General features: G+C 28.9%; 1 protein-coding gene across 1 annotated transcript; it reads right to left on the bottom strand.

Annotated features, from left to right (window-relative positions):
* Positions 1 to 3,773: 3,773 nt before the first annotated feature.
* LOC125865099 (protein PHYTOCHROME KINASE SUBSTRATE 4) lies at positions 3,774 to 5,492 on the bottom strand. Its single transcript, XM_049545267.1, has one exon. The coding sequence runs from the start codon at positions 5,442 to 5,444 to the stop codon at positions 3,954 to 3,956; it is 1,491 nt and encodes a 496-aa protein (XP_049401224.1). The 5' UTR covers positions 5,445 to 5,492; the 3' UTR covers positions 3,774 to 3,953.
* Between the last annotated feature and the right edge of the window lie 8,150 nt (positions 5,493 to 13,642).

Raw genomic sequence — 13,642 nt, 5'->3', positions numbered from 1 at the left:
AGAAAAAGTGCTTCTTAATAAAGACCAAGATATACATATTAAGTGGGATTTTTAAGCTCAAATACAAAATATGAGTCAAAGTTGTTATTATGTTCTGCCTAATTTGTAAACGAAAAATTGTAGGTTCGTCCTTGACTCGATCATTAGTCTTTATCAAGAGTTCTTTTTGTTCCAAAGCTCAAATTATCTACAATAACATACACAATGTAATTTTATAAGAGGGATCTGAGAATAGTAAAATGTATGCAGACTTAATCTCTATTTTTATGGAGTAAAAAGATTGTTTTTGACAGAATCTCGATTAAAATAAAAAAATAAAAAAAATTGAAGCTATTAGGCTTTTTGTTATACTTCATAGTAGTTTGGATATCATTTGGTGGTCCACTACAAATTGTTTGGGGAAAAAAGGTTAATTGCTTCTTTTATCATTACCTAATATGGAAAGGATTTTAACTTGTTCATACATGTCACTTTTGAGTTTTCACTATTTCTAATTAAAATAGTACAATCCACCATGTATAATAATATTATGGAAACTTGTGATTTTAGAATTAGTTTATATTTGGACATTTGTACAAATTAGCACAAAGATTTATTTTTATATATGTTGATACTAAATATAAACTTTCAAATATAAAAGATGCTGACTGAATATCTTTATTAACACAACTCTTTGTTTTGATTTTAAAAGAAAGAGAAAGTATGAAACAAAAATGCAAAAAAAATGTGTGATAAGTATAAAGTATGAGACAAAACACAAAAATGTGTAATACAATATATGACGTTAAGGAGTTATGACAATTATATTTAACAAAAAACTATTTTCAGTTTCTAACATATATATATATATATATATATAATTTATCTAAATCTTCAGATATACATGTTTGAAGTTGGGTGCCACAAACACAAACTTCATGCAAATTATTTATCGGAAAATTTCACATAAATCTTTGTTATTTCTGTCGCTTATGGTTGAAATTATTTCTAAAGTGGCTAAACTTTTTTTAAAAAAAAATTATATATTGTGATTATGATTTAAACGATGATCCCAGAATCAATTAACTCCATATTTTATAAGGGTGATAAAACTAACCCTCAAAAATACGATCCACACCTTTTACTAAATCACTCTATTTTGACATGCCTAAGTATAGCTCAATCATCTGATTTGACATCTCTAGTTTTCTACATAATTTACACAACAACAACATACTGACTAATAGTCAATCAAATTCATTATTTACTTTTCTAATCAATTTACATTAATTATATAATATCGATCATGTACACATTATATATTTGTCGACTATTTTTTATTTAACTATTTAAATTTATTTTTGCTTTCTAAAAGTAGGGCATATATACTAAACAAGAATATTCTTTGTTGACATTAAGTTTGCAAATTCTCTTTTCACAAACAAACATAGCCCACAAACACATATTGCAGTGGTTTTCAGTGCCAAAAAATAGAACATAATTGGGTATGTAGACTGGTCATGCACTAGTTTAATTCATCACTACTTTGTAAGGGCGTTGAAAAAAGAGGACATATAGTATCAGNTACAGAGAAATCTCAAAAAATAATATTATTGTTTGAAAAATTTTATATTCGTTTGTGAATGTTTAATTTTTTTATGAAAATTAACAGGCACACGTCTATTTTTTAAATTTTTTTGTTAATTTTTAATTTTTTTAACTAAAATTAATTGACACGTGTCGATTTAAAATAAGAAGTTGCATTTGAAGAATATATATAAAATAAAGAAATCATAAAAATAGTATTTTGTGTTAAAATGGAACAGAAAAAATGGAGTTCAAGGGTTAAAATGGAACAAGGCTAAGTTGGAGTGCCAAAATAAAAAATAGAGCCAAGTTTGAGGGGCTGTGTATGTGTTTGGCCTATATTTGTCGACTATTTTTTATTTAACTATTTAAATTTATTTTTGCTTTCTAAAAGTAGGGCATATATACTAAACAAGAATATTCTTTGTTGACATTAAGTTTGCAAATTCTCTTTTCACAAACAAACATAGCCCACGAACACACATTGCAGTGGTTTTCAGTGCCAAAAAATATAACATAATTGGGTATGTAGACTGGTCATGCACTAGTTTAATTCATCACTATTTTGTAAGGGCGTTGAAAAAAGAGGACATATAGTATTAGGGGCAGACCTACCTTGTTGCAAGTGGGTTCGTATGATCCCACTTCGTCGAAATAATACATGGTATATATATATATATATATATATATATATATATATATATATATATATATTCAAAATATTTTTTGAAACAAAACACACTATATAATTAATTTGACCTTACTTAAACAAATAGTAACACGTAGCCCATCGACAAGGTGGTTACAATTTGACTAATGCATTGCGGGTACGATTCCCACCTACAACATTTAATACTTGCTTCATTTTTTTTATATGTTGAATCCACTTGGTAAAATTTCCGGGTCCATCACTGTATAGTATAGTGACTAAGAATTTGGTAAATAACATAACCACGATAAATTGATGAAATATAGAGTCTAATTGATTCATGATTTTAAAGTTTATGAATTCTTACGACAAATTCAGATTGATACTAATACTATAATAATAATAATTGAGTTTACAACTTAATATTTAACTCCCATTTGATCATAGATTTGAAGTTGAAACTTTAAAATTTGAATTTTTCTAACTTGAAGTTGAGTTTGGGCATGCATTTTTTTTTAAAAATAATGTAAAGTTTTATGAGAAGCGAAATTTCACCTGAAAACTTATCTAAGCCAGAACGGGAAGTAGAAAATATTTTGAAGATAAAATTTTAAAATATAATTTAATTTCACGATTAAACAAATATTTAAAGATGCATTTTCAAAATTTATGATCGAACACAAACTTAATAAATTTCTTAATATATTATCTATAAAAAACTATTAAATTCACGTGAATCTCTAAACGAACCTCTAAATCCGCCCCTCATTTGAAAAAGAGAGCCTCTGGGTAGGTGCATGAACAACAACTAAAAATGTCAAACATTTTGGCCTACCTATCGTTTAGGTGACCCCAACTAGACCCTCTTCATGCATTTACTCTATTTTGGTGGCAAAATCAAAGCTTTTTGTCGTTAAGCATGTATAAAATCTGTATGGCTATAAAGGATTTGAACTATTTGATCTTAAACATGTGATAATATATGTATAATTATAAAATTTTGAAACATATGGCCTTAAGTATATGAAATCATAACATTTATGTCTCTGTAAAAGTTTATCATTAAGGATAAAATAAAATTTCAATTACCAAAGATGTTTATCGTGGTGAATATATGGAATTTATTCACTCTTGACAAAGATCTCATATTCAAACTTGGATATGAAAAAAAAAATCATAATAGGGAACACTTCACTTTTTAATGGGTCTTACGCTATGAGAATTCAGATTAGATAAAAATTTAATGTAGATTTTAAACACCGCATACTGATTGAGAATAAAAAAAAAAGTAAGAAGTTCAAATTGATATTTTATAAGTTAGTTAGCTTCATTTCATTTTAATTTGTTTGTATGATTTGATTTGATAAGTAGTTAAAAAATTAAAGAAAATTTCAAACCTTGTGATCTTTAACTTAAAATATGTATAGAATATACCAAAATTTCATTTAATCTTATAATATTGAACATATATTAAAACAAATCACTAAAAAATAAAATATAACAAATAAATTAAAATGAAAAGAATATCAAAAATAGACTAAAAAGAAAATATTGCTACATAAACTCTGATACTAAGAAATACATTAAAAAAAAATTATAAGTTACAATAATAAATAATTTAAAAAATCAGGATTGAAGAAAATTTTCTCGTGAATAACAATAGTATCACGTAAAATGAAACGAATACGAGGGAGAAAGAGAATAAAACATACAAACATCAAACATGAGAGTGTGAAGGTCATGCTGCAAATGCAAGAGACAAGCGTGCTGAATGAGAGCTTGCAAGAGGTGGCTTATTAGCTCTACCTATTGGCCTACTTCCCACATGTCCTGCCGTTGATTTCAACGGCAGTCGTGGTGGCCCATCGGGCGACCCATATTTAATTGGTTGCGGTCCCACATTTACCGCCTTTTCATGCCGACAACTCAACAATCCACCCCCTTTCCACTTCCCTCCATCACCACCACCATCATTACCACCAAAAAATCGAGTATTCATCTCGATTTCTGAAATAGTTGAATAATTAGTAACACTAGCCCGATCGAAACCTTCAGCTGTTGTAACACTCCAATCAATACTAACTTCACTTGGTGCATAACACTCTGTAGCTGCAACACTCGGTGTACCAGGCTCCTCGAGTGAATTTCGTTGACGATATAATGGACAGGATGAATTTGCCATTGAAGTCGAAAAGCTCTCGATTTCGAATAGATCAGAGCTTGCATCGCTTGCTACGTCGTCGTCTGTTGCTGTTATTCGAGAAATTGGACTACCTGGGAAGGGGAAATTATTGCATCGGTGGTGATCTGTTTCGATTGTTTTTCGAGAAGATGGTTGAAATACCTCGAGTGAATCTCGAGGCGGATCTTCTAAAATTGGAGAAATCGATGATCTTGTTGGTGGAGGTTTGATTCCTAATTTCGATTGACCTGAATTGTTCAGAATTGGGAATGAAAAGCCTCCACCTGGTGTCTCGGTAAACGGTCTAACCGGTGCCAGCACACGCTGTTGACAGCTAATTGTGCTAGCTGTACTATTCTCTGACTCTGATGATCTTCTCTGAATCGTTCCAATTTTATTAGTCTCTAACCTCACGACTCCTCCTTGTTGTATTTCAATAGATTTTTTCTGAGAAATGTTAGTTGATTTCTCAACTACAATCTTATTACTGTGTTTGACAGGGAAATGCTGCTCGGAGCCAGTTTCTGTTCTTGGCTCCGAGCTAGCTTCCTCGACCTGCACAGCTTTCTTCCCAGAACAAGGGCATTTTCGACAGAAAAACCATTTACGAGTACTAAACGAACCTCTTTTTTTGGCATTCGTATTAATACTCTTCAATGAAACTGCAATTGCACCTGGAGGATTTGCTAATAGTCCTGTCTGGCTATTCCAACTTGCTTCTGACGAAGCAGTTGGAGTAGCACGAAAGGAATTAGCACGAAAGTTTCTTCCGTAGGCATTGTCTACGGAAGAAACTGACGAATGTCGATGACCTGATGGTAATTCACATTGATCATTTACATTTTTTTTAACAACAGAAGATGATTCATTGCCTTCACTGAAATATTTTTTCGCATCGAACACGTTGATTTCGGAATCATCAACACTATGATTTTCTGGTTTGAGATATGAAGAAAATGATGCATCTTGTAGTATATGGTTTTGAACAAAAGTTTTGTACTGAAGAGGATGTTCTGTTAAAGTTTTAACTGTTGTTTGGGAATCCATATTTTTTTCTCCTTTTTGTGTTTTTTTTTTTTTTTTGGGTTGTACAACTAAACTATAGATAGTACTATTATTTATAACAATTTTTTAGAGAATAATATTGTTTCTGATAATATTCTTGACTATCTGGCAGATTTTTGGAGTTATAATAAAAGAACCAGTAGACAATGGTTGTGGTGGAGTGATCAGTAATCAGTACTCTTTCATCTTTAATTAGAAGACTTGTGTTTGAGTCTCCATGGATACAAAATCGTTTTTGTTAGGAAGCGTTTTACTTTCTAATGTGAAACTTTTCAGCGCGAGTCCAAATTTAATTGAGCTTTGATATAAATATCAGGCATCGAACATCAAATGAAAAACCAAAATAAAGTAATAATAAAAGAACCTTCCTTTTATATATATATATTTATTATTTTTTATTTTCAGTTTTGAGATTTCAATGATTGGAAATATAGAATGATGAAAAACTGAGAAAATCTTAGTAGTGACAGTACAATCTACCAACTCCTTTTCAAGTTATGTCAGTAATATTTTCTATGGTTTGCTATCAATTTTTTCATGTTTGATCGGTTAAAAATATTATTTTTAAATGATATTTTTTAATAAAAATAAAAAAAACATGTTTATAAGTCATATTTACTCATAGGCGTGAAAAAAAATTAAACACTTATTTTGAAACATAAAGGATTATTTTATATGTTTTTAGGAATTAGGTAAAATGTTCAATCTATAAACTATTGTCCATGTAAACTAATTGTAGGTATCATTTTCAAGTCCCATGTTCACATTAATTTAGCCAACAACAGTGGTTGGATAATGAAATTATATTATTTATTGTCACTTATCATTACACAAGAATTATTTAGTGGAAATTTGGTCCTGTTGATATAGATTGACCTGAAAAATATTGATGAGATGTAGCAATAATTTGGAAGAGGGCCTTAATTAACATGCATTGCCCACTTGTAGTTGGACATTTAATTAAGATTAAAGTTAAATGACGTAATACATAGATAGACATCTTAATTTGATATTAATAGGTATTGTGCGTGTTAACTTTGAATATATATATTTAGACAGTTAACTTGTTTCAATTGTGTCTCGTAAACACTCAATGTTGAGGTGATGTATACATTTTGAAGGTGTCTAGATGAACATGATTTTGTTATAAGTTGGACTATTCAACTAACAAGGTAAAGTGAGTTGAGTTGTTCAAATGTGCATCCTTGAAATTAAAGTGTTTAATTTACGTTAAAATAAAGTTAAGATGTCTATCTATGTATTATGTCACGTTAACTTGTGTCAATAGATGTTGTACTATATACAATGCGCTTGTAATTTAAGGCTCAACTCGCTCGACACCCGGACTGACACGAGGTCAAACACAAAAAAAAATATTTTGAATTCTCGAATTGAAAATTTGACTTCGTCATTACCTTAAATTTATTATAAGTAAATTTTATTTAAACACTCGAACAATAACATGATCTGATTGATCACACCTAAATAGCATGATAAAGTATTCCTAATAAACACTTATGGTTCAAACTTTGAAAAAGGTTATGCACGTGTGTAGACATTAAAAAAATGTAGGGAATCTGCAAGACATATTCAATTTTAGTTGGGACTCTACAAGAAGTATTCAATTCCATTTAGATTTTTGGAGACTATTCTAACCGTAAACCCTAACTTATGCCTATATAAATGATACTATTGTATTCCCTTAAAGAGACATCTCGAATATTCCACAAATTCATGAAATATTCATAAAGAGATCAAATGCAAATTATCCTAGTTCGAGAAATTGATTCTCGAATCATGGATAAATCGCATGAAAGAAAAATCAAGAGAGGAACAAAATTATATCCCTCACTAGTGAGAAATAAATATTCATGTTTCTTTTAAAAAATAAATTATGATTATAATTTAATTTCTGTCATTTTAAAATTTATTGCAAATAACGTGTTTTCTCATTCGCCCATTATCATATGTTTATATGCTCAACTTGAAAAATAATAGTTACAGCATATAACAAATGCACCCCACCCCCCAACAAATCCGGAGCAATGTCCTAACTTTAATAGTGTTAGTACATTTGGCCAATAGGATTTAGCTAAGATATTAAGAAAGGACATTAATTATGATATTTTAATTAACCTAGTATTTTCATTAGTGACGACATTAATAACTCTAAATCTTGCTTTTTACTCCCTCCGTCCCTATTTACGTGTCCACTTTTTCTTTTATAATTGTCCCTAATTACTTATTCATTTTGACAAATAAAAAAAAATAAAATAATTTTACTTATTATACCCTCAATTAATTACTTTGAAAAAGGTACAATTTCTTGAAAATCTTAAATTTTTAATCCATCCACTTCATAATTAATAGAGGTAAAATAGTAAATTCACTATATCTATAATTACTTTCTTAATAGGTGTGTTAATTCAAAAATGGATAAATAATTAGGGACGGGGAGTATCTATCAGTAATATAGATTGTACCATGCTAATCTTATCATGATTTAATCCAACAATGGTGTGACACCTACAGTAAAAAAGTCTGTATATCTTAAGACTAATGTCCCACCACGCACGTTATGAAACAACAAAAATCTAATCCGGGACCGCTTGATCGGCTTACGTGTCTTAATTAATTTTAAAAAATAAATGTTATATGTTTCTCATCAACATCAGCATAAGTTATGATTAAATCTATCCATCAAGATTTGAACAAATATAAACAAATTATTTAGTATTTTTACATGCTCGAAATTTAACTTGAAACCTTATGAATTCCCAACTTATTTTCATCTATTATTAGATCATCTAGATCCTAGTGAGAATAATTACGATAAAATAGAGAAATAATTTTTGGCAACTATATCGTCCTACTAAATTAAATTTGTGTCATATAAAACTTATTAAAGGAGATACACACCATTAAAAAAAAATCAAGACTTGAAACGTCTGATTAAGAGTAGAAACATCAGAATTCACATCCATCCTTAAGTACCCCACCAACCTCAAATCTTTCTCCCACATGAAGTACCCCTTAAAATATAGTAATGGGGAAAACAATATAGAATGAAACTCCCATACAATAATTACTAACTAATAGAAAAGAGAAAAAATATATGATATATTTAATTAATCAAATAAATCCCTTCAAATTTTTGGTGGATTTGATTTTGATACTTTTTTCTTCAGAAAATTCAAATCCAAATTAGAAAAGACGATAATTTGATTTTTTTGTTTAAACAACCTAAATTTAATCCTCAATTTAATAAACTTCATAATTCAAGATACATGAATATAAATTGAAATCTGCTATTCTTTTCTGTGGAATATTTGAGAATTATTAACCTTTAATTTCTCTCTATCAATCATTTGAGTTTTCAAATCATACAGATCAAGGAGAGAGAGTGTTTTTTTTAAAAATAATTATTTGGAACAAATTTAAAAGAAAGTATAAGGAATATATAAATTGAAATCTCAAATGTCTTTTTTATATAACCAAAAGAAAAATAGGTAGTAGTGCATTATATTGGAAAGATTTTTTTTTTTTATTGTTTGTTAAGAAAATTTCATAAATAAATTATTCACTATGAAGAACAAGGTGAAACACAATTATTTTGATTCAAACTTTATATAAGCGTTTAAGTATTACATCGAAAGAGAGTTTGCTATGACAATTATCTTTAACACAAATATCACATCAGAACACAGAAAGTGAGAGTTAAAAGTTATATCAGAGCGAATTTAAAAATAAAATGTTAACATGTCTTTTCGAGTTAAAAGACATTTGTATTTGTTTTACACTAATCTTTAACTTTAATTTCTCTATATTTTTGCATTATAATATCTCATAAGTTATGTTTGCCTCACCAGACATAAGTTTTATAAGGGCTAAAACCTATGACACGTTCATTTGAAAGACAAAACAATAAAAAAATCAACTCATTTAAAAGGATAATCGTGCAATTAAATTATCTTATAATCCTCGGGGTAGCCCTAATCAAAAGACAATAACTTAGCAGTTGAATCTTGAACTGTTACGTTAAAAATCTTAAATCAACAAAATAGGTATACAATTATTAAATTTCAAACTACAAAAAAACCCAAAATTGCCAACAGATTTTACTAACAACTTAAGTTGGTTAGTATTCTACTAACAAATTACCAACATATTTCTAACTGAATTATATTTTAAAACTTAACAACAAAATTCTAACAGATTACCAACCAATATCTTACTAACTAAGTATTTTAGTTGGTAAATACAACGGGAAAAAATGACGCCAAATTTAGCAACATTCTATCAATGGATTACCAACTGAAATATTACTAATGCACACCTTTTGTTGGTAATATTACCAACGAAGTATATATCAGTTGGTAAATATGACAAAAAATTATTTATATAATTTATTAACATACCAATGAATTACTAACCAAACATTTACCAACGGCAAGATTGTGTTGCTAAATTTACCAACCAAATATAAATGTGTTGGTGAATTAGTAACGAAATGTAATTTGTTGGTAAACTTGCCAACCAATATCCAATTAGTTGAAAATTCTGCCGACGAATAAAGATTGTAGTTAGTAAATTACTAACATCATTAAAATAGTTGGTAATATACCAAACGATCATTAATCCATTGGTAAAATTTACCAACATATTAATTATTAGTTGGTAATATTATATATGAATATGAATGTTTAGTTGGATAGTAACTATTACCAACTGTGATAAAATTTATTGGTAAATTATTAATTACTACTTATATTTGAATAGTTGGTAAATTTACCAATTGAAGTTAAATTTTTTGGTAAATCAACGTCTAGTGTTGAGACTTTCATATTCAGTTTGTGTCGTTAAGTGTTTTAACTTTTAAATTTTAGCCAAAACTTGACTTTGGTCAATATTTTTGGTAAACGTGCTCAGATTAGAACTCTGTCAGTGTCATTAGCTTCGAAAGGTCATTTTTGATCTAAAAGGAAGGTTGGTTCAAGTTTTGAGGCTTCCGTTTTTTGTTTGTGTTGTTAGGTGTTTTAAATCTTATATTTTGATCAATCTTTTGTGAACGTGCTCAGATGAGAATTTCGTCAGCATAATTAACTCCAAAAGTCATTTTTTATCTAATAGGATGTTTGGTTCGGGTTTTGAGGCTTTCATTTTTAGTGTGTGCTATTAGATGTTTTAACTTATAAATTTTGGCCAAAATTTAACTTCGGTCAATATATTTGATAAACGTGCTCAGATGAGAATTTCGTCAGTGCAGTTAGATGTGGAAGGTCAATTTTGATGTAATAAGATAGAGGGTTCGGATTTTGAGGCTTCTGTTTTTAGTTTGTGTAGTTAGGCATTTTAACTTTTAAGTTTTGGTCAAAATTTCACTTAGTCAATATTTTTGGTAATCGTGCTCGAATTGAAATTTTCTCACCATTGTTAGCCATATATAAGTTCAGTTTTGGTCTCATAGGATGGTTGGTTTGGATTTTGAGACTTTTATTTTCAGTTTGTGTCGTTAAGCGTTTTAACTTTTTAAATTTTGGCTAAAATTTAAATTAGGTCAATTTTTTTGGGAAACATGCTCAAATTTGAATTTCGTCAGCTCGATTAGCTCTGGAAGGTCATTTTTTGTCTTATAGGATAGTTGGTTTGGATTTTGAGGTTTTCATATTCATTTTGTACCGTTAGGCGTTTTAACTTTTAACTTTTGGCCAAAATTTGACTTTGCTTAACATTTTTTATAAACGTGCTCTGATGAGAATTCGGTTAACGCGATTAGCTTCGGAAGGTCATTTTTATATCTAATAGATGGTTGGTTCAGGTTTTGAGGCTTTCATTTTCAGTTTGTGTTGTTAGGCATTTTAACTATTAAGTTTTGGCCAAAATTTAGATTTAGTCAATATATTTTGGTAAACAGGTTTCAATAAATTTTTTGATGTAATGCTATGTGTCATATTGAGATTAATTTAACTTGTTATCATAGATTTTGCATTCTTTCACTCAAATATGATTTATAAAATTGATATTAATATTTTTGGACTTATATTTGTACTCTTAGATTTTTAAATGCAATAAATTAATAAATATTTTACTATAGGATAATCATTCAGTTAATAATATTTTGAACATATTTTCAATCAATTACTAACCTAACATTGAACTTGAATGATACATTACCAACAAATTAACTATCAATTAGTAAATTTATTAGAAAAACAAATAATCATACTAACGTATTTAAATTTTATTACTAACAGGGGTTGTGGTGGAGTGGTAAGTACTCCTTCATCCTTAACCAAGAGGTCTTAGGTTCGATTCCCCTTGGGTACGGAGTCGTCTTTGTTAGGGAGAGCTTTACCCCCCAATGTGGGACTTCCCGGAGTGAATCCGGATTTAGTCGGGCTCCAATGTGGGGGTACCGGACACCGAATGGGAAAGCAAAAAAAAAATATATATATTTAAAATTTATTGGAAAATTACCAACTGTTACTAAATTGGCCAACCAATTACCAATGTATCTGGAAAAGTTTACTATCAGACATTTGTTATTATAATTACCAACGTATTACCAACGGAATCGAATAATGAAGAAAAAAAATTGCTAACTCCTTTTCAATTCGTAGGGCTATGTTTCAATATTTTGTAACAACACCTTTGGGTGTTTACCAACAAATTAAAATCGGTTGGTAATATTTAACGATGAGCCTTTTAACAACGGATTTAATATAAATTGACATTTGGTTGGTAACTCAGTTTGCCAACTAATTTGATCAATTTACCAACGAATTTTTTTTGCAGGTAATTGGGGTTCCTTTTGTAGCGAGAGAGAGTGTTTTTTTTAAAAATTAATTATTTGGAACAAATTAAAAAGAAAGCATAAGGACTATATAAATTGAAATCTCAAATGTCTTTTTTATATAACCGAAAGAAAAATAGGTAGTAGTGCATTATATTGGAAAGATTTTTTTTTTATTGTTTGTTAAGAAAATTTCATAAATAAATTATTCACTATGAAGAACAAGGTGAAACACAATTACTTTGATTCAAACTTTATATGTGTTTAAGTATTACATCGAAAGAGAGTTTGCTATGACAGTTATCTTTAACACAAATATCACATCAGAACACAGAAAGTGAGAGTTAAAAGTTATATCAGAGCGAATTTAAAAATAAAATGTTGACATGTCTTTTCGAGTTAAAAGACATTTGTATTTGTTTTATATTGATCTTTAACTTTAACTTCTCTATATTTTTGCGTCATAATATCTCATAAGTTATGTTTGCCTCATCAGACATAAGTTCTATAAGGGCTAATACCTATGACACACGTTCATTTGAAAGACAAAACAATAAAAAAATCAACTCATTTAAAAGGATAATCATGCAATTAAATTATCTTATAATCCTCGGGGTAGCCCTAGTCAAAAGCCAATAACTTAGTAGTTGAATCTGGAACCGTTACGTTAAAAATCTTAAATCAACAAAATAGGTATACAATTATTTAATTTTCAAATTCAGTAACAGATTATTCAAATCATCAATTCAGTAATATCCTGAATTCATAAACTTTATATTTATCATCCGCTTCATAATTACATTCAACCATAGGTAAAATATCACATCCAATAATCAAACATGATTTCCAAATTAAACAAGGTCCCATATGAATAGTTCATATAATTTTGAACACTTTCTGTCTCATCAATTCATTGACATAAGAACAAAAGGCAAGCTATTTAAAAGATAAATAATATCATCTATTTATATGATTAGTTTTTTCATTGTTATCTTCTTGTTGTACTCTTAGCCACTACTTTAATTTAAACCAATTAATTTCTTTTTTTTGGTCATATTGATTAAATTATTGCATGTCTCAATGTCTCTTGGTTATGTAACAGATCTACTTTTTTGTTTAAAATCGCAAGGCTTAATGTGTGTATGTGAACTGTGAGAGGGTCCCATTGTTTTAAAAAAATTGAGAAAAATTGTTGTGGGCATTTAATTCCAAAGATGAATGAAAACAAAAATAATTTGGACCCCAATAAGAAAAAAAAAATAAAGGAAGAAGAACTGTTGTTTGATACAAATTGAGAATTGTGCTTTGTAGGGTAAGAATTATCTCAAAACTAACATGAAGTGTTATAGACGTGTGCTTTGGGATATGTGAATGAGGAAGACTAGTA

This window comes from Solanum stenotomum, chromosome 5 (assembly GCF_019186545.1).
Source record: "Solanum stenotomum isolate F172 chromosome 5, ASM1918654v1, whole genome shotgun sequence".
Lineage (NCBI taxonomy): Eukaryota > Viridiplantae > Streptophyta > Magnoliopsida > Solanales > Solanaceae > Solanum > Solanum stenotomum.
The sequence above is the reverse complement of the archived record's forward strand: the minus strand, read 5'-3'. Positions and strand labels throughout refer to the sequence as shown.